We start from the raw sequence: 26,681 nt of genomic DNA, 5'->3' as shown, positions 1-26,681 counted from the left end.
TTGTGGGGGCTACCCTGTACATTGTGGAGTGTCACCAGAGTCCCTGGCTTCTTCTACCCACTAGATACCAGTAGCACTCTCCAGTTGTGACCACCAGAAAGTCCTCACATGTTGCTTATCCCCCTTAGTTGAGTACTACTGCTCTAGATTCTAAGAAATGCTTTAATCTATAACTTAAGTGTATTACATTTAGAAAAGTATGTTAGTAACCAACAAAGATTCATTTTCAATATTTTTAAAATAATAAAATAAATGTTAATAAAATTATATTTTCCTAGAATATTTCTATCTCAGAAGTGTTTTGTAGTAAACCTTCTAGTGATTGGACGTAGGTTGTTGGGGAAGACCTTCAGAGATTCATAATGGAGTAATTTCTGGAGGTGTGGGGGTGTAATGGAGTATATGGATACTTAAATATTTGTGTCAATCCTCAGTTTTAAACTTGTACCTTTGGCTTATAATGTATTGAAAAGTGTTGTATAAATTTACTCTTAATACTTATGGGGTAGTGTGCTTTTTAAAAACTTAGTAATTTGAGAGAGAGAGGCGGAGAGAGGGAAACATTGATTCGTTGTTCCACTTATTTATGCACTCATTGGTTGCTTCTTGTGTGCCCTGACCGAGGGTTAAACTCTACACCTTGGTATAATGGAGCAATGCTTTAACCAACTGTGCTACCTGGCCAGGGCCTAGGATAGTGTGGTTTTAAATAAGTCAAAGACATATTAAAATTGAAAAAGATTTTCCTTGTTTATTGGGCAGGTATTTGTTTTGTCAGGTTCTTTGAGTGTGTTTATACTTCTTACTGTTCTCTGTGAAGTTTGTCAGACAGTGTATTCTCAGCACAGACATTTTTAATCCAGTGAGCAGAAGCTTGAATAATTGAATTTTTTGCAGGATATTTGATTAGGTGTCTTGATTTTTGAATAGAGCATAGATCTTGTAATCAGGAGCTTTGAATTGTAATCCTGTTTCTTTTACTGTATTAATTTCAGTAAAGTTGTACTTTAATTTTGACTGTACTGCCTACATTTGTGAAATGAATAGTAACTGACTTCTGGTATTTTTAGCACTCTTGGGAGGATGGTATGAAATGAGATATATTTTAAGAAAATAACTTTTAAGATAATGTTTAACTTTGTTAAATTTTATTTTTGTTTTTAGAATACTTATTGTCATTGTTGAAAACAGGTATACATATTTGAACTCCCCCATTGTATTCCTTGGGACTTAATTATAAAATTAGGTTGTAAATTGAAAGCACAGTCACCTATCCTGTAACTTCATGAATTATAGCATCCCCTGAGGCTTATGTTTTAATTTCATCAGTGACTTAATTTAATTTGTGACTTAAATATGTGACCACAAATATGGATAAAACAGACTAGAATGTATGATCTTTGAGAAACTCAATTCTGCATTTATTCACATACTTTATCCTTTTCCATTTTGGCACATATTTCTAGTTTATTGAAGAGGAAACAGAGAGAGAATACACAAAACCCTAAGTCCTACTTTGCTGCAGTGGACAAATTTCATCACTTTTAGATAGTCTTATTTACTAAAGAAGAGTACTCCTTCAGCTGTCTTAACCTTTCTTCTTTCATTAGTTCCTTGAGACTGAGATGGAAAGATTATTTAGATAGATGGGACCTGTTTTCATGGGCTGTCAAAGTGGGATTTATTTTCTTTTCAGACTAAGCGCTTTTAGATTAAAAGAACAAGAATCAGCCAGGTGTTATTTGCTGAGAGTTGGCGGTTCCTTGGAGTCTTGTCAACTCTGCACCTCCAGCGTGGATATGCAGTGAGGGAGCTGCGAAATTAAGTGTTCCAGCTGAAGTAGTAAACGTTGATTAGGTTTCTCTACTGTAGCCCCTTGCCTCATTCAAAGATAAAGTTGTTCCTTCTTTGAAAAATGTTTTATAGGGTTTCCTGATTATTTAAGGCTACCTCTTAGAGATTGTGTCATTTGATTTCCTCCTGTTAGGGAGGCCCAAAGATGAAATGATTTGTCTAAGGTACATCACAACATACTAATAAAGTCATGGAAACATGAACTTTCTGTCCCTGAACTGTGGAAATATTTATGTTATTGTTAGGCCTTTATCCCTCAAGTATTTGACTTTTAAAGGTTTTTCTGAAAGTATTTTTGAATAAGAAAAAATTTTGGAAATATTGAGAAACTAAAAAAACCCCACTCTCTACACACACATGTGGTATCTATACACACTTCAGTGTGCATACACACATATATACCCACAGTCTTCTTAATCTAGTAGATTAAGTAGATGATGAACTTGACCTTATCTGAGAAGCACTTTATCTGCCTTTCCATTCTAAATGAAAGCTTTGCTGGATAGAGCAATCTTGGATGTAGGTCTTTGGATTTCATGAGTTGGAATACTTCTTTCCAGCCCCTTCTTGCCTGTAAGGTCCCTTTTGAGAAATCATCTGACAGCCTGATGGGAACTCCTTTGTAAGTGACTGTCCCCTTATCTCTTGCTGCTTCTAGAATTCCCTCCTTCATTTTAATCTTGGCTAATGTAATTATGATGTGCCTTGGTGTGTTCCTTCTTGGGTCCAACTTCTTTGGGACTCTCTGAGCTTCCTGGATTTCCTGGAGGTCTATTTCCTTTGTCAGATTGGGGAAGTTCTCCTTAATTATTTGTTCAAATAAGTTTTCCATTTGTTGTTCTTCCTCTTATCCTTCTGGTACCCCTGTAATTCGGATGTTGGAATGTTTAAAGATGTCCTGGAGGGTTCCTAAGCCTCTCCTTGTTTTTTTTGAATTCTCGTTTCTTCATTCTTTTCTCTTTGATCATTTTTTTCTTCCTTGTGGTCCACTCCTTTGATTATAGTCCCAGTTTCCTTTCCCTCATTATTGGTTTCCTGTGCATTTCCCTTCATTTCAATTAGTTTAGCCTTCATATGTTCCTCTAATTTGTGACTAAAATCAACCAGTTCTGTGAGCATCCTGATCACCAGTGTTTTGAACTGTTCATCTGATAGGTTGGCTAGCTCTTAGTCGCTTAGAAGTATTGGCTCTGGGGCTTTGAGCTGCTCTCCTTGAGTGATAATATTTTGGTCTGTTCCCACCTGTTGTGTATGAGGGGCGGAGCCCTTGGTGTTTATCAGGGTGGGGCAACCCAGTTGGTGGGTTGTGATGTTGTAGGTGGGGGTGGGGTCAGAGAGGGGCAGTGGCGTTTGTTCTGCTCTCTTTCAGATTTTGGTCCCTTCTGCTGCTTCCCACAAGCAAAGTGGGCCCCCCTGGTGCCGGCTCCCGGGTGTGTGGGCCTGTGCACCCTCCAGGACCCTGTGGGTCTCTCCAACAAACTCTCTGTGACCCTGGGAGCTTCTCCTGGCACCTCAACCCGGAAAGTTTTTCCAATTGGTGCTTTTAGGCTTTAATTCCCATAGCTGGGGCCCTAGCCTGCGCAGCCTGTCTCACTGCTCACTCCTTTGCCTGGTTTATCTGCGTGTGAATGTGTGACCGGGGTCAGCCAGCTGCCTTGTGCCCACTGGGTCTGCCTGTTTCCACCCCACACCTGGGATCTGACAACCGCCGCCTGCGCTCCTGGGTGAGTCCCTTTGGTTTTTCCTGCCTGACCCTGCTGGCTCCGCTCCTCTTACTGGTCTGGCCGAATGGTTCATTGTTGTCAGACTTCTGTACAGTTCAATTTTCCAGTGTTTTCGTTGCATTTTGTTACTAAAACTTTGTTGTCTTTAAACTTGGTTGTGTGAGGAGGCACAGTGTTTCCACCTACGCCTCCATCTTGGCGGGACCCTACTTCTTTTTTTTATGATAATTGGTTCATTATGATTATTAGAGTTTTATGAAATACTAATTTGTACAAAGGGAGATCACTACCCACTTCCCTTCTCCCTCATTTGAGAATTCTTGCTGTATAATGAATTATGACTTCTAGAGAATTCCTTTCTCCCATTTTTTAAAATAATTTTTTAAAAGATTTTATTTATTTATCTTTAGAGGGGAAGGGAAGGAGTGAGAGAGAGAAATATCAATGTATAGTTGCCTCTCCTGTGTCCCCTGCTGGGCTGGCCTGCAGCCCAGGCATGTGCCCTGACTGGGAATCGAACTGCGATTGTCTGGTTCACAGGCTCGCGCTCAATCCACTGAGCTACACCAGGCGGGGCCCTTTTTTTTTATTGCCCACTCCTTGAATTTTCTGTGAATAACCCAATTTAACAGAACGATCAAATTACAAGTATTTCTTCTGTTTCTCTAGAGTAGAATGGTTAGGTTGAGAGTACTGCAGATACAGAGAAATGCCAAGGGCTCCTTAGAATCTTATATGTTTCTAGTTCAATGATTCTCAATCTTGGCTGTTTTCATTCTCAGAGTAAGTGTATGAGGTATTTTATTCCTATTTTTTAGATGAGGAAATTGCGGCCCAGAGGTAAAGTAAGGTATCCAAGGATTCTCAAAAGGGGAAAGTGGCAGAGTGAGGATTTGAACCCAGGCAGCTCAACACTGGATTTTGAGCTTTTAACCACAGTGTGGTTATTTCCCTCCAGCTCTCTGCCTGGGTGGAAGGGCCTGATTGCTAAATGGTGGGGAAAGGGATTAGGAGGGTGGCAGGTCCTTTTCATTCAGCCTGAAGATTTTTAGTTTAGGTAATCCCCCCACCCTGCTTTCAGGTTGATTCTAGTCTCCCTGATTCTGGAGCCATTCTGGTCTCAAAAGACTTTTCCCCTAGAAAGGGCCTCTGGTCTGCTGCAGGCTATTATTATTATTCATTTAGCTGTGTGATGGCAGAGAAGGGGACTCCCAGCATTCAGTGCTGCCGTAAACATACTTTCATACAGTTCCGCCATGTGGTCAGTCCTATATCCATCCTCTAGCTCTCGACATCTGTGGTGCCTCCAAGTCCTGAATGTCTCCTGTGTTCTGTGACACCATTCGCCTCCCTTCTGTTTCTTCTACTTTATTAGTCATTTGCCATCTTCTTTTTGTTTTCTTCTACTTTATTAGTCATTTGCCATCTTCTTTTTGTTTTCTACTTTTCAAAAATTTGTTGAAATCTTTTCTTACTCTCTTCCTCTTCTTTTTATTCCTTTATTGGCATTTTAATGGAGTTTCAGGATGGAAAAGACATATTCATGGTTAATTTGCTTTGTTTAATTGGAAGCCCGAGAACTTAAAGCAATATTTTGTCCTGTTGGTTTCAACCAAAGTGTTTTACCCACACCATATAATTTGAATATTGTATTGAATCTTGAGTCTAGGTATTTTGAATTTTTGATATTAGCAACTCCTTAAACTCTGTGCTAACTATAAATTTATATACCATGGGCTTTTTATAAGTTCATATTTAAACCATGGAAAACATTATTCTCTTCCAGATTGAGATCAGCCTTTTTTTTGTTTGTTGTTTTCAAAGGAATACATATATATGTATTTTCTTATTTTAACAATGATGTAGGGATCAGTGTACAAAATTTAGAAATTACAGATAAATATAAAGAAAAAATAAAAGTCACCTAATTATAATTACCATTAATATTTTTTTAAATTTTATTTTAATTGTTGTTCAAGTACAGTTTTCTATCTTTTACTCCCAGCCCACCCACCCCTCCCCACCTCCCTCCCATTTCCACCCCACCCCTAGTTTTTGTCCATGTGTCCTTTATATTTGTTCCTGTAAACCCTTCCCCTTTTCTCCTGAAATTCCCTCCCCTCTCCCCTATGGTCACTGTCAGCCTGTTCTCTTCTTCATTGTCTTTGGTTATATTTTGCTTGTTTGTTTGTTTTGTTGTTTAGGTTCCTGTTAAAGGTGAGATCATATGGTGTTTGTCTTTCTTTCATCTTTATATCCATCTACATTACTTAAAATATTTAAAAATTGGGCTTATGTTATATATATAGTTTCTTAAAAATTTGTTTAGCACTTATGTGGTGTTTATTGTGTGATTATATATTGATCTAAGCACCTTACTAACTCACTTAAGTTCTATATAAATTAGTTTCTACTCTTTTATCAACATCTTTTATGAGATTGTCCTCATATTGTTAATTACTCCTTTTTAAAAAAGATTTTATTTATTTTATTTTTGGAGAGGCGGGGAGGGTGAAAGAGAGGGAGAGAAACAGTGTGTGGCTGGCTGCCTTTCTGTGTCCCCGACCAGTGACCTGGTCCATCACCCATGCCTGTGCCCTGGCAGCGAAGCTAACTGGTGACCCTTTGGTTTGCAGGCTGGCACTCAATCCACTCAGCCACACCAGCCAGGGCTAATTACTCTTTTAAAAATGTGTTTATGTAGTATTCTATAACTTGGGTATTGTAATTTCTCTCATTTTCTGATTATAAGATATTCTGATTTACGTATGCCCTTCCTTGCTTTTCTTTTTTCTTTTTTGCTATTAGAAATAACAATGCTTTTGGCTGTCCTAGCACATAAGTATTTTAATGCATCTCAAATATTTTATTAGGATGAATTCTTAGATGTAGAATTAGTGAATCAAGGGGTACCAGGAGTGTCCAGCCTTTTGGTGTGTCTGGGCCATGCATTAAATATATTGAGACATGTAATTACAAAAAATATCTCATAACGTTTTAAGTAAATTTACAAGTTTGTGTTGGACCGCATTCACAGCCATCCTGTGCCATCTGTAGCCCATGGGCTGCGGGTTGGATAGCTTTGGAAGGCAGTTCTTGATACATGTTGCCGAATAGCCATCTAGAAAAAAATTGTACAGTTTATACCACCATTCAGGTTGGTCAGTCATCTAATTACTACTCTTTATATATGATTGGTTAATTAACTGTGAATATACCAGTTTTTGTAGACCCTCCCTGCCCTTTTTTTTAAATCCTCACCTGGGGATATGTTCACCGATTATTTTAGAGGGAGAGGGAGAGAAAGTGAGACAGAGACACAGAGACAGACAGAAATAGCGATGTGGGAGAGAAACATCCATCAGTCGCCTTCAGTACATGTCCCAACCGGGGATCGAACCCGCAACCTAGGAATCAAACTGGTAACCTTTTTGGTGTACAGGACTATGCTCCAAGCAACTGAGCCCCTGGCCAGGGCCCCTCTCCCCTTTAAAAAAAAATCCATTTAGCAGTTTTTGAGTGCTTAACTGCATTTCAGCACCATGCAAAGCTCTGAGTATATAAAGTTGAATCAGACCCCTTTCAGGGGTCCATGGGCCCTCTGAAATTGTACACATGGTTTTGTGTGAATTTCGGGGTGGGGGCCAGAGAGATGGTGCTTTCATTGGATTCTTAAGGAAATGTGTGCTCCAAGGAAACTTAACACTGAATACATTGGTACTTTTACTTCTTAGTACTACTTATGGGAAAGAGAGAAAATAGACGTTATCTGTTTTGAGGTTAAAATGACTTGTTTTTAATCACACAGCTAGTAAATTTCTCTATGACTTAAGAGAAACTTTGCTAAATTTGAGGCAGAGTATTTGTGATTTTCCAATTTAGTAATGACATCGAGAGAGAGCAAACAAAGTAAGGCATGATAGTGTTCTTAGAGAACTCATAAATAACCATCACATTCTTTTCTCAATGTTTTCACTATCAATTCAACTATTAGTCTGGAGTGTGGCTGGGAATTGACGGCACCCTACTGGTATGTAGCTTCGTACTCCACCTTTTCTATTTCAAAAATCAGTATTAACACTTTCTACTTTATAATTTTGGTTTTGTTTTTTTTCCACATAAAAAATATTTACTTTGGTAAAGTCTTAATTGCATCCTCTTCAAAGCTCATAGGTGTGTATCTCATCTGAGAAAGGTATAGCTTGTTATAATGTTAAAGCATTGATTTATGGTGATAGATGTTTCAGATTGTTTTCAGGTACATAAAATGCTGGATAATGATTTGGCACATTTAGACGCCAGTGACTCCCCCCTGAGAGAAGTGCTGTTTCCCTTGAGCAGCCAGCCTCTTCACTTATTTCTGGTGTTCGTATTTGCCTACATGCCTGCAAGAGGAATTTCATTAAAACATGCCTAACCAAGGCCCTTTTCACAGCCTGGCATCATGATAGGTTTTCCTTTCACCACATTTCTAGGTTTTACATCAGTGAGACTCTTCAAGACTTCTTTGTCAACCCTTTTTCGATACTCTGCTTATTTTCTCTTTATGCACATAAACACCATTCACATACAGGTGCATACTTTAATATACTTAGTGATTTCCTTTGCCAGATCAATAGAAAATCATGCTCTTATAATTTGTTAAAATTTTTTGTTTTAGTACCTGCTTTGTGAAGGGTACTGCAACAGGCATAGCTGGGGATGAAAAGGATATACTCTGTTGTAAACATAGGTCTCACTACCTGGTAGTTGTTTTGAGGAACAGAGATACTGAAAGTACTGCAGGCCTAGTTGCCATGGGGAGGTGTGGAGAGAAAGCTGTGGGACTTCAGAGAAAGGGGCAGGCTGTGGGGTTGGGGAGGTGTGAGGGGTGGGAAATCAGGGATTACTCTGTGGAGGGGAAAGTATGGAGAATGGGAAAGATTTTAAGATTGGTCATTTGAGGTGGAGTTTACAGCATAAACAAAGAAGTCCAGAGGCCAAGAGAGCACAAGGTGTGTGAGTACTTGAGGCAGTTGAGTTTGGCTAGAGTATATGGGGAGAGGGGATGATAGAAATTTGGGAGAAGAGAGTTGAACTTAAATTCACCCTGTGAGGGAGGAATCTTTTAAAGGCTTTATAGGTAAATGTCATATTGTGAATCTCAGAACTTTGTATGTAAAACTATATATTGTCATTGTTAAAGACAGTTATCAGTGAATGTCTGCTTGTAACTGCAAGGAATTCGGTGGCTTTGCAGAGAGGTGGCTATGAGGTTTCCCATGGCCTCTGTGGGCATTTGTTACTGCTCAAACTTGGACCTTTCTTTGGTTTGTGCTCTCCCACTGTAGCCGTTGTTGTCTGCTGCCCTTTGTGCCTTTCACAGTCCATGGAAATCCCATTTGGAATCCTCTGGCTGCCAGTTCTCCTAGCTCCTGCTGTAGAAACCCTCTGTAGCAATCTGTGTCCTCACCCTTTTTTCCTTCTCTGCTTGCCCTCAGTTTTTGCCATTATGAAAATCCTAAATTCCTTGCTGCCTAAGAGGGCCTGGGTAGAAGGAAAATCTGTGTGGAACCCATTGTTTTGGAGACAAAGCAATTTTCTTCCCCCACTTTGAGAAAGAGTATTTTCATGTTTGTCTTTTGTGGGACTTCAGTGTTTCCTGCCATCTTCTGTGTTGTGGTCTTGGCGTGCCCCCTCTGGGCTAAGCTGTATTAAGGTGGAGCTGTTCTCTTTTGAGGATCCGGGGGACATGTTGCTGGTGTCTGGAGTTATAGTGCAGATTGCTATTTCTTTTATTTTTTTTAAATTATTTTTTTAATATTAAATTTTATTTAGTTACTTTTCAAGTACATTTTTTTTCCTCTCCCCCCCCCCCCGCCCGGTCTCCCCCCTCCCTCCTATTCCCCCCCCCCAGTCCTCATCTCTGTGTCTTTCATACTTGTTCCTCAAATGCTATTTCTTTTAGAAATAGTATTATAGGTGGCTGTTTAATCATGGTTCAGCTGTACTTTATGTGTAAGAAGTTTTAGTCAACATTTAAGAAATTTAACTGTCACTCTAGCTGGTGTGGCTCAGTGGATTGAGCTCCAGTTTATGAACTGGAAGATCACTGGTTCAACTCTGTCAGGCACGTGCCTGGGTTGCAGGCCAGGTTCACAGTTGGGGGTGTGCAAGAGGCAACTGATTTGGTGTTTCTCTTGCACATCTCCCTCTCTTTCTCCCTCCTTTCTCCTGTCTCTGAAAATATATTAAATAAATAAGAGAAAGAAGGGAAGAAAGAAAAAGAAAAATTTATTTAGCTGAGTGTCTTGTGGGAAATTGCATTTCAAGTTCTGAGCAACCAATGTTAACAGTACAAGAAAACTTAACAAACAATTGTGCTTTTTTGTTGTTGATAAGATTGACTTTTTTCCCTAATTGCTTAGTAATATACAAAAACAATTCAGTCCTTTTGATGTACATCCAGGGTATTTAAGGTTTTTTTCAGATTTTGTTTTATTTATAAACTAACAATCATAAGCACATTTTTGAAAGGTTTATGTTAGAGACCATATGAGCAGTATTATGTTAGCAGTATTTTTTAAAGCACTGGGGAGTGGAAGTGACTCATCTCCAGGGAACTTTCGGGTAATTTATAAACAGTGCTGCCTGCTAGATAGAGGTTTGCCTTTTAATCTTGCTAATTATGAACAATCACTGGGATTCCTCATAGAATTTGTAGCTTCCAGTGGCTTTCATTTCTAAGAATGTCCAAATGAATATTTATGTCAGTTCTTATAGCTAGAAATCATTAGCTCTCTATGAAATAATGTTCTTAGGTTTTTTGTATATGTAAATGAAAATTTCCCTGTGTATTTAAGCTGTTAAATTTTTGTTCTTTAAAACAGTTTTAATTTTTAAGTTGCTTTGCAAATGTTCTTGTATAATTCTCTATGTAAGGAATGTTCTTCACTTGGTAAGATAGATAATCTTTGAAAATAAAAATGGTAATGGTATTTTATTGTAAAAGTCTTTTTTTATATTTTATTGATTATGCTATTACAGTTGTCCTAATTTTCCCCTTTGTCCCTCCTAACAGTCTTAAACATACACACCTAAAAGAAAGAACCGTGTACTGAACCCCCATTATTTATCACCCATATTCAACTATTTTAAATAGAAATTTTAGCTTCAGAAATGTTGACTTTTTTCTTGTTATTTTTCCTATAACTATTTTTTAAACCAGTATATTAATTTGCAGTTTTTATTATACGCAGATGATGTGATGCCAGCCACTTACTGTGAAATTGACTTAGATAAAGAAAAGAGAGATGCATTTGTGTACGCTATCAAAAACCACTACTGGTACCAGATGTACATAGATGACTTACCAATATGGGGTAAGTGTTATATGTTGTATTTCAACTTTGGGAATATTTGCGTAATAAACAAGGTTTATGTAATGACTCTGTAAGGTTATTTGACACTGAATCAGTAAATGTATTTTCATTACTTTCCACAGAATGATTTTAATACCAGTTTTATGGTATCTTGTTACTTGAAAGGTTTTTGCCATAGCCAAACTATACATGAAACTCCCTCAAAATACAGTTTTTATGTAGTATAAATTTCAATATTTAAGGGATTCAAAGGTGCTTTGAAAGATCCGAAGTATTCCCCCTTACTCCATTTTTTCTCATACCTTATTTTGACTTGTATTATCAAGTACAGTCAAAGGAATGAAATAGGACTTTGAAGTTTTGTTCTGGTTTTGTCTCATGTGAAACTGTGGTAGATGGGTTTTCGATATGGTAGGTTTTAAATGACTTGTTTTGCCAGTTTCTGTATTATTTTACAAAACTCTGTAAGTTTAAAATATTTCTTAATTTTTAGCTTTGGAGAAGAGCTATGGCATAGTTAATACAACCTTGTGCATAATCCAAACATTTGTGTTAGGCTTAAGTTATTCAAAGTGCAAAGCACAGTGAGCTTCATACCTAGTATGTTCGATCACATTTTTCTAAATGGTTTTTACATTAGCCTTTTTTTTGGTGGGTGGAGAGTTTGACACCTGTTCTTAATGTAAAGCTAATATTCTGATTCTTAAAATTGTTAGTAGACTACTATATTCATAAGCAACAAACTGAAAGACTGAACACGTAAGAGCAGAGTTTAGTGTGGTACTAAGATGAAATTTACAAGAAAATTCATCTCAAGATATATGCATCATTGTTAGTGTGTTGCATATTAATTAGATATAAACAGCATTTCGTGTAAATTACTGTAATTAGTATACATTAACAGACATTTCTGTGATCAACTCTGAGGGTAGCAGGAAGATAGCTCAACATTTGCTGATGATTTCTGAGCCTGTAGTTCAGGAGAACCCATTAGCCTGGGTTTCCATTTTTATTTGGATTTTTATTGTTGTTTTTGATGAGAGAGCAGGCTCTTCTGGTGTCTTCAGTTGCTAATGGGTTTCTTGTCTGGGACCTTTGGTTTCTTTCAGTCATTTCTGTGGGTCTCCCGAAAATGTGGGAATTGTGCTTTCTTGTCTTGAATCTTTTTTAGCTCTGGCATTATAGGGTTTGCACTGTTTAGGGAGGTTCTTTTGGGTGTTCTAGAACGTCTGAACCATAGGAATCTTTGTCAGAAAAAAATTTTATTTGGTTTTTCTTGGGGTAAGGTTTGAGAATCTTTTATTTTACTTTCTGTTTGTATTCATTTTTTCAAGTGTGCTCTTAAATTTTTTAAAAATTATATTTATTTGGGAGAGAAACATTGATTTGTTGTTTCGTTCATTTATGCTTTCATTGGTTGCTTCTTGTATGTGCCTTGACTGGGGATCAAACCCACAACCTTGGCATAGCAGGACGATGCTCTGACCCACTGAGCTACCTGGCCAAGGCTTGAGAACCCCTTTGAGAATAGGTTCATACTTTGTGTAATTGTCTCTCCACCCCCAGAATTTTCAGAGTAGGTAGCTAAATAAACCCTGATGAAATTATTAGAAGGATTTCATTATCTTTCCACAACGCTAAACAAAACAAAACTATATTCCTTGAATTTGTACCAGTTAGAACAAGTTTAGTTAATAAACAATCTTTAATGAGAAATAATATTTTTCCCCCTGTAATACTTTAATGAAATGTGCTTCTCATAGAGGGAAGGCCTTAAGGATTAACTTTTAGAGCAAAAGGCTTTTGGGAAGAATACAGGCTTGGGTAGGAAACACTGGATGACTAGTTGACAGTATATGAGCATAAGAGATAGGTCCTCCTCAGCTACCACCTATTGCTCTCACACTGTTTGGGTCTTCCCCTTCCAGCATCGCAAGTCGTGATCAAAATGATTATTTTAAGCTATTGCCTTATTACATTTTATCTTCAATACTTTTTTCATTTTTAATTGAAGTATAATTGACATTGTATTCATTTCAGGTGTTCAATGTAGTAATTTGATATTTATATACATTATGCAATCATCACCATAGTAAGTCCAGTTATCTTCTGTCACCATGCAGAGTTATTACAGTATTATTGACAGTTTCTCTATGCTGTGTATTTCCCATGACTTATTATTTTATAACTGGACAAAATTTTTACTCCTTAATTTTCTGTCCCCACCCCTTGTCCCTCTGGCAACTGCCAATTTGTTCTGTGTATCAATGAGTCTGTTTCTGTCATTTGTTCATTTATCTTGTTTTTTAGATTTCACATGTAAGTAAAATGTATCTGACTTATTTCACTTAGCATGATACTCTCCAGGTCCATTTATATTGTTGCAAGTGGTAAGATTTTATTCTTTTATATGGCTGAGTAGTATTCCATTATGGCTGTGTGCCACTTCTTTATCCATTCATCCATCAGTGGACCCTTCAGATGTTTCCATGTCTTGGCCATTGTAAGTAATGCTGCAATGAACATAGGAGTGCATGTCTTTGAATAAGTGTTTTTGTTTTCTTTGAATAAATACCAGAAGTGGAATTGCTAGGTTTTATGGTAGTTCTGTTTTTCATTTTCTGAGGAAACTTCATGCTGTTTTTTTATAGCAGCTATACCAGTTTACCTACATTCCCTCCAACAATGTGTGAGGGTTCCTTTTTGTCTTTAGTCTCACCAACACTTACTATTTCCTGTCTTTTTGATAGTAGTCATTCTGACTGGTGTGAGGTGGTATCTCGTGGTTTTGATTTGTGTTTCTCTGATGCTTAGTGATATTGAGCATCTTTTCATGTGCCTGTTGATCATCTGTGTGTCTTTGGGAAAATGTCTATTCAGGTCCTCTGCCCATTTTTTAATTGGATTGTTTGTGTTTTGATATATCTGGTTGTATGAGTTCTTTATATACTTTGGATAGTAATCCCTTACTGGATAAATCATTTGCACATATCTTCTCCAGGTCAGTAGGTTGCCTTTTTGTTTTGTTGATAGTTCCCTTTGCTTTTCATAAGCTTTTTAAATTTGTATATTCCCATTTGTTTATTTTTGCTTTTGTTGCTCTTGGCCTGAGGAGACATATCCAAAAAATATTGGTAAGAGTGATGTTAGAAAAGCATACTGTCTATGTTTTCTTCTAGGATTTTTATGGTTTCGGGTCTCCTTCCATTTTATGACTTCCCAAGGATAGATTGGGAACTTCAGGGGTAAAGGAGGAGGCATTTTAAGTTTGGGTACTAATATGCACGTATGTGCAGCTTGTTAGGAATGGTAAATCATATGTTATTAGAGAAAGTGCTGGAGCGGGCCTCTGGAAACCTTGGTTTTAACTTTAGTTCACCACTGCTAAATTGATAGATAACCTTGCCACATGGCAATGTAGCACTTCCCCGAAATGTTGAATGATTAGGGAAAATACACAGATAAGGTGATAAATATTACAATGAAGGTGGTGCAAATGATAAAGCATGAACTTCGAGGATCAAATTAATGATAGATTATGTCATCGCTTTTTTTTTAAACCATGGTGTGACCATGATTTGTGTTTGCCAAGTAGTTAACAAAGAGTAGAAGTCCAGCCTGCACTTGTGCCGTATTCTAATCATGCAGAATAATACTTTTACTTTTTTATGAAAGCATTTCATGACATTTTGGTTCTAATGTATTTTAAACATTAAATGAAATTATCTTATATAAAGTTATTTCTTTTGTAGGTATTGTTGGTGAAGCAGATGAAAATGGAGAAGATTACTATCTTTGGACCTACAAAAAACTTGAAATAGGGTTTAATGGAAATCGAATTGTTGATGTTAATCTAACTAGTGAAGGAAAGGTGAAATTGGTTCCTAATACCAAAATCCAGATGTCATATTCAGTAAGTATTAAAATCACTATGCAGGGAGAAGTGTTTGTGACCTAATATCAGAAATTAATTGTGTTTTATAGCTTTAGTAAATGAAAATATACTTTGGAATGGGATGACAAGTAATAGTATTAAAACTACATTTCCTTGATGTATGTAAATAAGCTTCTTAAAAGCAGGGAGAAGGTTTGCTTCAGGTGTCTAGTATTACGTACAAGTAATGCATTTGCAGGACCTTCCATTTGCTACCATGTACTGCTATAACTGGGCAGCTAGTAAACATGGTTACATTTTTTTTAAAGAAATTACCCCATTGAGTTTCCTTATTAAAATAAAAAGTTTACAACATTTAAAAGCCTCTTTAAAACTTACCACAGGAACTGCCTCTGCGTCTTCTTGTCTTGGAATAACTCCTGAATTCACAGTCACTTCTTGATGAAAGGAGCTTTTGTTACATTGGTAAACGTGAACATTTCAACCAACTAGTTTTAAGAATGTTGGTGGGGCTCTGAGACCAGGAATGGTTGGTTGTCAGGCAAGAAATGCCAGAAAACTAGGTTGTCAGAGTCACTAGACCAGGGGTGTTAAACTCATTTTCCCCCGGGGCCCTGTCAGCCTTGTGCTGCCTTCAGAAGGGCTGAAATAGTTTTAGGACTGAGTAAATGTAACTATTCCTTAACCGTTAAAGAGTTGAAATTACATTTGGCCCTGTGAAGGCAATTGCAAGGCTAATGTGGCCCCTGGTGAAAATGAGTTTGACACCCCCGCACTAGACAAAGAGGTGAGGTGCCTCATACTTCCTACCCAAGCAGCTGGGCCCGATACTTACTCCCATTGAGTGTCACTGTTTGCTGTCACTGACACCATCTCCTAGGCATCATCCTGATGTGCCAGCGTGATCTCTGTGGGAGACAGGAGACCATGCTTGTTCCTGATACCACCCTTAATAAGTTTTATGATATGGACATTAGTTTTCAGTGCCGCCTACACATTAGAATCACTTGGGGAGCTTTTAAAAACTGCCAGTGTCTAGTGGGCTCCAGCCCTGTATCTTCCGATCTAATAGTCTGGGTTAAAGACCAGGTGGTAATATATTTTTTAATAGTTTATTTTTATTGTATTCTTTCCATTACCTTTTATCTTCCTATACCCTCTTCCACCTCCACCCTACCCCCTGCCCTGAACATGCTTACGGTTTTAGATTGCAGAGTTCCTTGTTTTTCTCTTTCCTTTTTACTGTTGCAGATAGAGATGATGTTGTATTGAAAAGTACTGGATGGGTATAGTTTACCATATTTTGCTTTGTAAGTTGGAATAAGATGCTCCTGCAGAGTAAGAGCTTGTCAGAGTCCTTTGCAACTGTCAAGTTAATCCTGTTGCATTAAGATTAAAAATAGTGGAAAGAAGAGAAATTCAATGTGGGTAACTTCTCTCTGCCTGTTTTTTCCCCTAGAACCTGGAATGAGTCAATTGCTAATAGACAATTTTGAAAGTTTTTCAAGCTTTGTACATATGTACTCAGTGCAGATAGTATTTGCACAACTGAACTAATGAAGAAATTTGATAATTGTAATAAAACTAGTATAGTCTAAAGATAAAGATGTACAAAGATGTCTTATTTTAATTGGTCTAATTGAGTTCTTATCACATTTATAGAGTATATAAGTCAGCAGTAGTTAATAATTCCTGTAAACTGAAAGGATCTCTCTAAGTAAAGTTGTAAGTTTTGTAATTACAGAGAGGAAAGTTAGTTGGTTTACCATACATGTTTCAACTTCTGAAGTTGGTAGTAATTTTCTGCATTTCTCTAATTTCTTTTTCTGTGTGTCATTTTTCAAATTTTGCTCAGAATTTTGTTGGAAGATTATTAGTATGTTTACTAGCCTTGATTTTCAAGTGAAAACTTTTTTTCAGGTAAAATGGAAAAAGTCAGATGTGAAATTTGAAGATCGATTTGACAAATACCTTGATCCATCCTTTTTCCAACACAGGGTAGGTAAATTGTGTGTGTTAAGATATTCAGTATGTGCTCCAATCATTTTAACAAACGTTAATGAGCATCTGCCATATGTAGGGCACTGTGTTAGGACCGTGGATTTCAAAGATTTAACTAATGACCTTAGTATTATAAGGGTGATGAGAGGAGCTTTGGAGGAGAAGGTCAGATACAGTTTAGGACATGTTAGTTTGCAGTGTCTATGAGACATCCAAATAGTGTTACTGAGTAGCTAGATGCTGGAGTTCAGGAGAGAGATATGGGCTAGAGATACAAATTTTGCAGCCATTGGCATGCTGATAGTATTTAAAACTATGAGACTGGATGCAGTTTCCAGGGAAGAGCATGTAGAGATAGAAGAGAATCAAGGACTGAGCTGTAGGGGCAGTAATAATAAAAGTTTGGGGAAAATGGAGGAAAAAGATATCAGCTAAAGGCTCTGAGACAATACCAGTAAAGGGGGGGGGGGATTATATGGTTCTGGAAGTTAAGAGAAGAAAGTATATAATGAAGGAGAGAAAGAGAGATTGGTTCTGAATTGTTGCTGATGGGTCAACTAAGATGCATTCTGAAAATGATTACTGAATTCATCTAGAGTCATTGGTGATCTTGACAAAGTGCTTTTGATGCAGTGATGGGGCAGAATCTGAACAGAGCTGATGTTAGAGGGAGTGGGAGGAGAGGAATTGGAGACAGCAAACTTGGCTGCTAAGGGAGCAAAGGAATGGTGCAGTAGCTAGTGGAAAAGATGGAGTCAGGAGATTGTGTGTTTTGAGAGGTAAGAAAAACTTGTTTATATGTTGCATGGGGTTCAGTAGAGAGTCCAAAATGGACAATGAAGGAGAACAAGGGGGGAATTACCACAGATTTTCCTTAAGTAGCAGGAGGGGGTGGGATCTATTGCACAAGTGCAGGGACTATTTCTAATACAGTGACCACAAGTACAGGTTTAGGAGCTCTAGCTGAGTACAGTGTGTCTCTGCCACTTACAGTAACTTTGGTCAAATTACTCGGCTCTTTACCTTCTGTCTCCTTAGTAGTGAAGCAAGGATTATAATGCCTTGCAGAGCTGCTGTGAAAATCCATTTGATACTGTGTATAGAATACCTAGTTCAGCATTTGACACACAGTAGGTGCTCAGTAAGAGGCAGCACAGGTACTGTAGTTCACTATTTATCTCCAATATTCTAAAATTCATGACAGACCTGGGGTGCTGCTTTAAGATTAGTAACACTAGTGGGGGTCCTAGAGTCAGCAGTTTATGGGGTTAGTAACCCCCTTGTGACATCTGATTTCTTTGGCCTGGGCTGGCATGGCTCAGTGGATTGGGTGCCGGTTTGCGAACTGAAGGGTCGCTGGTTTGATTCCAAACCCTGGCACGTGCCTGGGTTGCAGGTCAGGACCCCTAGTTGGGGCTTGCTAGAGGCAAGGTGTATCTCAACGCATTGATGTTTCTCTCCCTCTCCTCCTTCCCCTCTCTAAAAATAAAGTCCTTAAAAAAGAAAAAAGAATGAGTTAGCATCTTTAAAAAAGAAAAAAATATTTTCCTTGGTATAATTTTTAAAAGTCACACAGTTTATAAATTTTTGAATAAAAGGACATTATAAAATGTCAGGTTATTAGTAGTACATTATAGGGGATATTGGTTTAAAGTTCTTATCTTTGATTAGAAAAGAGTAGAGAGTTTTGTTAAACTTTTTTAAAAAGATTTTATTTATTTATCTTTAGAGGGGGAAGGGAAGGAGAGAGGGAGAGAAATATCAGTGTATGGTTGCCTCTCGTGCGTCCCTTGCTGGGAACTGGCCTGCAACCCAGGCATGTGCCCTGACTGGGAATCAAACCACAATCCTTTGGTTCTCAGGCCCACGTTCAGTCCACTGAGCTACCAGCCAGGGCTAAACATTTTAATATAATAAGAAAATCTTTATTACTAAATAGTAACTATATATGTGAGGCAGAAGAGTAATAATTTACTTTAGGGCAGTCTGAAATTCCAGAAAGACATTCAGGTGGCAGTGATCATGGTTAGCAGAAGTCTGACACATGAATGAGATAGAGGGTCAGAGATTTGGGCCAGGGTCGGGTAGGTGGCAGAGAGTATTACCATCATCATTGGGATGCTAGTTAAAAGTTCTGAGAGCCAGAGGAAGTCTCTGCAGAGTACCAATACTAAAGCCTGTGGAAACGTCTCAAAGGGTGGGAGGAGCAGGCAATGAGGATGAACAAGGAGAAGCAGCAGTCAGTGAAGTCGGATGGCGGAGTGTCAGCAAAGGTCAACCGTGACAGGGACAGCGGAGAGCAAGGGCAGCTGATTGAGTTCTGAATTCATTTAGAAGTTCATTGCAGGCCTTTGAGAGAAATTTTGTGGGGCAAGGTGAGATGGTATTGTGTTTAGGAATAAGTGAGGGAAGTAAAACCTATAGTCTCCTCATTTGAAAAATGTTGGCATTGAAAGGGAGGAGTTAAGAAGATTGAAAGAGGGAGTGGACAAAAGATCAATTAGACACTTTAAGAACCAGTACATTTTATTTATTTTTTTAGTGTTTTATTATATATCGGACAATATGCTATATGCTTTAGATTCTTTATCCTGCTTAAACCATATAACAGCCCAGGGAGTAGGTACTGTTCAGGTAGGGACCTATGGCAGTTACTGTTGCTGGAGAAGTGTGTAAGTTCGGGGGTGTAAAACGAGGGGAAAGACACCTCAAGGAGAGGAAGAGATTAGAGGCTACTAGGAGGACTGCTTTAAGAGGAAAACAGCCTCTAGGAGATAGGAGGATAAATACAGAAAAATAAGTGAACATAGTGCCTTGAAGAAAGAAGGTTAAGTTTGGATCTATTCCTGAGGGACTTTTGGGAAAAGGAATTACTGGACAGTGCTTCAGACTTAGTTGAAGCCAGATGCACTCAGTTCTGTGATACACTCAGGTACAGTAGTTCCTTGTGATTACATGAACCGGAATCTGGACATAATTTTGTGACATGTGTAGGTGAAGTCAAAGTCAGGAGCCTTGGGAACATTACGAAACTGTGGGGAACCTGAGTGTTCTCTGCACGTGGATGGCCAGTTTGGAAAGAGTGAGCAGTGATGGCAACAGAGTGGACGAGTGCGAACTAGAAGTGAAGCAGATCATTCTAGAAGGTGGCTGACATCATGGCAGCCAGCTGTGATGGTTTAGTCTAAGGCGATCTTCAGGTTGTTGCTCAATTAGAGGTAAGGGAGCTAACTGCTCTGTGCCAAGCATGGTGCTGTACTTTTTATGTATATTATTAAACCATACACACCACACCATAGTATTATTTCCTTTATTTTTTGATGTAGGAAAATTGGGGTTACATAGCTAGAAATTGGCAAAGCCTGTGCTACCCAGGCCTTTTGACTTTAAAGACTTTCAGGTACCATGTTCTTTCCCTGTAATGTCTATAAACAGCATGTTTTTTAGGCACCTGAAGCTTACTGCAAAGAAAGCCTATCACTTTGTATAGTGAATACTCATCCCCAGTGTGTCTGAAGTTTGGATTTTTATGGCAAAATTTGAAAAGATATTTTTTGCATTAACATCCTATGGTTATCTTAGAACCTGTGAATTTTGTGACTGATATTCTTTATAGGTAATATTTTATTTTCTATTATTTTAGATTCATTGGTTTTCAATTTTCAACTCCTTCATGATGGTTATCTTTTTGGTGGGCTTAGTTTCAATGATTTTAATGAGAACTTTAAGAAAAGATTATGCCCGGTACAGTAAAGAAGAAGAAATGGATGACATGGTGAGCAAACATTTATATTTTATTTGTAAAAACAATTGAAGTCAGTATTATTTTGAATGTTGGAATAATAGGCCCACAGTCTTGAGGTCCAATGAGTTTCAGAATTCAGAATTTTCAGGTTTTAAAAAGGTATAAAACTCTCAGAGGGGTCTCTAATCAAATCTTAATAATTTTTTCAGGAAAACATATGAACGTTCACCCCAAGTGGGATGAACAGATAGATAAGCTGTTGTTAGTTCAGTCCAAGGTTTGCCACAAAATAAGGGTATGTCAAACTTATAAAACGGACTTTCAGTTTTCAGAGCTTTTGATTTCAGAATTTCAGCTTGGAGGTTGTAGACCTGTGTTGGCATCTTTATAATATTGTTAAATATTGCATAAAATTCAGGAGTGGGCAAAAGGGTCAGTTTACATTTAGTTTAATAGTTTGGGATGGGAGCTTGTTTTTTAAGTTCTTTTAAAAAATTGTAGAACAGTGTTGCGAGAAAAAGTACTCTTTAGAATGTTAATGATTATTCCATGTACATATGCTCCATCATTAAATAAGCTGGGAAACAGTTAAACGGATTTAAATTTTAATATGCTGACGTGCATTGTGAAGTATCGGAGGGTAGATAAATCAGTACTTCTCAAACATATCTGACCAGGATCTCCCCCCAGAAAATACATTATACCAGGGGACTGGTAATTCTTTAAAAACACTGTTTTAGTTACTTGCTTACTCACATTGAAAAAGGAAAACTTGCCCTGGCTGTTGTGGCTCAGTGGATTGAGCGCTGGCCTGCAGAGCAAAGGGTTGTGGGTTTGATTCTCAGTCTGGAGCACATGCCTGGGTTGCTGCTGCCTGGTCCCCAGTGGAGGGGTGCGCAAGAGGCAACCACATGTTGATGTTTCTCTCCCTCGCTTTCTCCCTACTTTCCCCACTCTAAAATATAAATAAATAAAATCTTAAAAAAAAAAGAAAAACAATTCTTTTTTAAAAATACCATTTATTTAAAAATGCTGTTAATTTAACTGTATAATATTTTCTCATATGTTTTCTTAGGTTCCAGGCTCTAAAGGACATTTCTGTCTTGTTAGAGCATCTGGTACTGCTGTTGGTACTCGTTTCTTCTCCACCTGGCCCTGGTCCTATAGGAGCCACAGTCATGATGTAGTCAAATGGCAAGAATAGTGACTGAAAGCATGTTAAGAGTGTCAGTGCACTGTTCTCCCAATTTGACCATTTCTTTTTGTTTTTAGACCATTTTCTTTTTCATTCTTTAGAGATTTTCTGATCACAATGGGGAACCAACTTCCTGGGCCTTGGTAAAAATTACTAAGGCAGTGATTATTTTAAATTTGAAAATGCATTTCTCGACATTTTGAACCCTTTGAAATAGCTCTAAGTTTGGAGAGAGGAAATGTAAAATTATAATTGTTCACTTATTTCTGTACTTTAACTTTTTTCTGAATGATTTTCTCTTCTCATTACATATATATGTGTATAGGATCGAGACCTAGGAGATGAGTATGGATGGAAGCAGGTGCATGGAGATGTGTTTAGACCATCAAGTCACCCACTGATATTTTCCTCTCTCATTGGTTCTGGATGTCAGATATTTGCTGTGTCTCTCATTGTTATTGTTGTTGCAATGATAGAAGACTTATATACAGAGTAAGTGCTTGGTACTTTATTATATTTTTGTTGTCGTTTAATAGTTTAAATCATTTGAACCTTTTAAGTCAATCATAATTAAATATTTCAATAGTTAGAATTTAAATAGCACGAATGTCATGGCAGACAAATTAAATAATGAACAGTAATCTTCAGGTATAAGTGTATTTGTGTTACATGCTAAAACTTAGTAGAGCCTTAGTGAACATTTTGTTTGGTTATAAAGGTTACGTCCCTTAGCGGTGTGAGCAGAGTTTCTTATGGTTCAGAATTCTTTGACAAACTGAACAGGCATTTTTTTGAAAGTCGAAGATGCAATTAGGTCTTCATAAGAAGCACAAGGCTTTCTTGGTTAACTGAGTTCTTTGTTTTTACCTCCCAAACTGGGAGACTATAGAACAAAAGAAAGCATCGTAAGTAATAGTAAAAAGAATGGTGGAGAAGGCACATGAGGTTAGAAAAATAAGTGATTTAATTTCTTATCCTATCTTTACATGGTTTCTGGTACATTTTTTTGTGAACAAAACCAAGTACAAGAAACTCTGATTCGAGGTTTTTGGATTATAAGAAAAAGTACATTTACAAACATCTCAGGTCTCTGTAGAGTCATCACCTAACGGTGTGCTTAGAGCACCACAACCCCAATGAGGCAGGCGCACTCTGAGCCCCGGCAGCAGAGGTCATCATGCAGGTGCTTCGCATGCTGCCCCGTGAAGTCCTCAGTCAGAACGACACTCGCTTCCAGTTCTATTTTATACCTCTATTTCAGGTTGTAATACATTCTTTCTTATGTATGCCTGGCATTTGGTAGACAGATAATAAATTGTTGTCCACTGGATGGCTCTTTGGTTCTATATTAATTATTTAACTAAATAGCTGGGGGTTTTTTTCCACTAGACAGTAAGCTCTCTAAGAGCAATGACTAGGTTTTAACTTATCTTTGAATTCTCAAGGTGCCTACTTGAAGAACTTTGCATGTGGAAAGCACTCAATCAGTGCTTATGGAACTAAAGTGAACATGTATTAATCAACAAAGCTATTTCTCTGTAGTAGTTGCTCTTGTTTTTCTTTAATGTAATCTTTGCAGTTTATTTACCATATAAGCACTTTAAGTTAATTGACCAAAGCCTAAACTTCTGTGTTCTAGTTAGTTCATATTTTAGAATATAATATTTCAGATTAACTAAATCCCAAGTACAAGAAAAGCATTTCAAACCTACCAAGAAGTCACGCTTTACATTAAACACTGGTTTAAATTCATCACTGCCGAATTGACACAGACTGTACAGTCACAATCTTAGGACCTACTAGTCGGTAACCTCTCCCAGAAACTAAGCTTTTGCTTTGTTTTTTCTCAGATGTTAGTGTTACATTTTGGCAATTCATTTTTTAGCAGCTCTTTTGCTTATAGAGAAATAAGAAACTGCCTCTATAGAGATGGGATTAGTAGAAAAGGCACGCATCGGTGTTTTAGCCTGTCATTACTATTGATGGTTGTTCTATGTTGTGCTTATTTGATATGAACGTACTCACTTACGTGATAAGTACTAAAGCTGTGAGTAGTAATATGCTGTCAAAGTAACTAACATTATTGGGGTTCCACGTCAAGTGCTTTATGCACGTAAGCTCCTTTAATCTTCACATGAGCCCTGTGGAGAGACTATTGTCTTTATTCTGCAGATGAGAAAAGTAAATATTGTAAAGGTTAATAATTTGACTGAGGTTACACAGCTATTTGTAAGGGGTGTTTGACTCTAGGTATTCTTACTCTAGAATTTGTCTCTTAATTTGCTATGCTATGGAAATGAAAATAGAGATCCAGTAATAAGAATACAGAGTGGTAAGAACATGAAAAACTTGCATATAAAATGTAGGATTGATTCTAAAGGATTAAAAGTAGATTATGTAAAAGAAAATTGCTTGGCCTCGGTGATGACCATAGCAATCAGAGAAGAAAAAAATAGGTAAAGGATCAGCATCAGTGTGAGGCTGATTAGTGCGATACTAACTCTTGAGAAGGCATAGTGTGTGAGAAGGTGTGGGGAAGTCAGTAAAATCCCACCACCACCACCGCCACTGTCCAGAAAGTTTCTGTGGGGTGGGGAGGTGGCGAGTGGAGGTAAAGCAGCTCCTCAGATATTTCTCCTTCTAGTCTTGGAGAGATGAACAAGGAGGGCAGTGTCCTACCTAAGCAGATTTTTCAGTGTAGATGGAAATAGGTCTGTTCTGGATAGGGAATGTCCATAGAATGTTTATGAATGTAGAGGTTGAGGGTATGTCTGATTTTTTAAAACTGTGACTGATACACTTCTATTTAGTGGAAATGTCTCCGGGGACTGCAAACTTAAATTCCTGGTGGTCGTTTTGGACTCTCAGTCACATGAGCAGCCTTACTGAACCCTCTCTGCTAATACCGAGACTTCTGGCTGGTATCGGACTGGTCTTAGACTAGACTGAAGCAGCCTTTCAGTTTTCAGCATCTTTGGCCTATGTCAGCCTCACAGTCCCAGTTATAAATAGAAAATGGGTTGAAACTGTTAATGATAGTCTGGGAGGAATAAGTGAACACTTGCATTGTTTAACTGGGTTCTTGAAAAAATGAATTTGGTTTTTTAAACTGACTCTGAGACCCATGATCTTTTAAAGATGGGAATGACACATTCTTACTACCACATTTATATTTAGCTGTATATTGATGGAAATTAAATGTTGCAATGCGATTATTACATCCGCTTTTAAGAAATTAAGTATAGGTGTTTGGGCAGAGGAGTAATAATTACTACCCAGAACTGCTTAGTGTATGAGAATTGTATATCCTCCCAGTGCACACATTAAGGCAATGTTCTTGTAACTTGTCTTTAAAAGAATATTTTGTGTGTATGTGTTCCTGTTAAATATATCTTTGAAGTTAAGGTAAGTTAATATAATGGACTGTATGATGTGTTCTTTAGGTTGTTGGTTTTAATTTATCTTACACGTCCTTTTGCCTTTTTCAGGAGGGGATCAATGCTCAGTACGGCCATATTTGTCTATGCTGCTACGTCTCCAGTGAACGGTTACTTCGGAGGAAGTCTGTATGCTAGACAAGGAGGTAACTTACAAGTTAATCACTTTGTATTTTTAATTATAGATGCTAATATTTTGTGGTGAGGTATTTGGAATTTAAAGTGGGTGGTACAGGCATTGTAAAATCCTTTGCTGTCTCATGTGACATAATCTTCACCAAACCTACTATGTGTTATGTCTTGCTTTTATGGAACCCCTGCATTTTATTTCCTAAAGTTGTGAACACATAATAGATTATCTCTGTTATCTCTGTACATTTAGTTCTGAGGACCATGTAGGAGAATATATTTAAGTCATTGATACTATTTTGCTCTGAAGTACCTATCTTCCCCTGTGCGCTCCATGGGAGACCTCCTCATAGAGGGTATAGCTTTAGAATTGAATATAAAGGCATGTTTATGATTTATGGATAAAGTTTCTGAACAGTGGAAGGAGAATAGGACTCTTTATTTCTGTTGACTCTTAAATATTTATCAAAGAACTCTGCAGAAAGATTTCTTTTATTTTGTGTCACAATCTTTTGCTAAGAGCACTTCATCTTAAATGCTCCCTTGCTTCTCTACTAATGGGACCTAGAATGATGGAGAGAGTACATGGATGATACCAGGGAACTTGTTTCTTGCTATTTCTTTCTGTGATAGATGGCATTGAAGTTATTCTTAAGTCCTTTGTTTTCCCTGTAATTGTCCGGGGTCAGAAAAGTGCTGAAAGTAGTAGATTTGCATATTTCAGGTTATGAATGAAGGGTTGTTGTAAGACCTTAAATTCACATTCCTAATGTGATTTTCCCAGCCCATCCTAAGCAGTGTCAGCATTGGGGGATCCCGTCTTGTTTTAGGACACCAAACTTACCAGGTTATAGGAGCTCAGAGCACAGGATCATTTAAAAACCCTCCAGGGTATCTGGTTTACTATTTCCTTTTTATTGCTCCTACTAGACTTAATGTGATCTGTACCTTCAGTATAGGTAATGCCTTGGCTTGCCTGGGGCAGTATCACTTTGAGTTCCTGAGTGTTTTAGTGAGGTGTTCAGTCTCTATATTCTACATTTCAGATAGGGAGAAAGGAGAGTCTTATCCTACAGGACTACCATCCTAAGGAAATACGGATGCCTAAGGCAGCTTCTACTTTGAATTTGATGTGGAGACTGGTTAGGCTGAGAAGTTTACAGTTTATGAGCCCCAGAAAGCTCTCCACAGCAGAAACAGGTTTATTTAAAACAGGAAATTTATTTCTACTTGGACATAAATTTTCTTTTAATCTGATTGCAAATTAAAAACACGGAGCCAAACTTGGCTATACTTAGGTTTAAAAGCTGACAGAGTTCAGTCTAAAGCCCCTGAGGGAA

General features: G+C 37.8%; 1 protein-coding gene across 1 annotated transcript in view; it reads left to right on the top strand.

Annotated features, from left to right (window-relative positions):
• The window catches only part of TM9SF3 (transmembrane 9 superfamily member 3), a 60,131-nt gene that overhangs the window by 9,245 nt on the left and 24,205 nt on the right, over positions 1 to 26,681 (top strand). The window contains exons 3-8 of the mRNA XM_037138917.2: positions 10,817 to 10,939; positions 14,692 to 14,852; positions 16,755 to 16,832; positions 20,479 to 20,610; positions 22,101 to 22,267; positions 25,264 to 25,358. Coding sequence (XP_036994812.1) covers positions 10,817 to 10,939; positions 14,692 to 14,852; positions 16,755 to 16,832; positions 20,479 to 20,610; positions 22,101 to 22,267; positions 25,264 to 25,358 — 756 coding nt within the window. The remainder of the gene's footprint in view (positions 1 to 10,816; positions 10,940 to 14,691; positions 14,853 to 16,754; positions 16,833 to 20,478; positions 20,611 to 22,100; positions 22,268 to 25,263; positions 25,359 to 26,681) is intronic.

This window comes from Artibeus jamaicensis, unplaced genomic scaffold (genome assembly GCF_021234435.1).
Source record: "Artibeus jamaicensis isolate MK-2021 breed Jamaican fruit bat unplaced genomic scaffold, CSHL_Jam_final contig_252, whole genome shotgun sequence".
NCBI lineage: Eukaryota > Metazoa > Chordata > Mammalia > Chiroptera > Phyllostomidae > Artibeus > Artibeus jamaicensis.
This window is presented reverse-complemented; position numbering and strand designations above follow the sequence as displayed.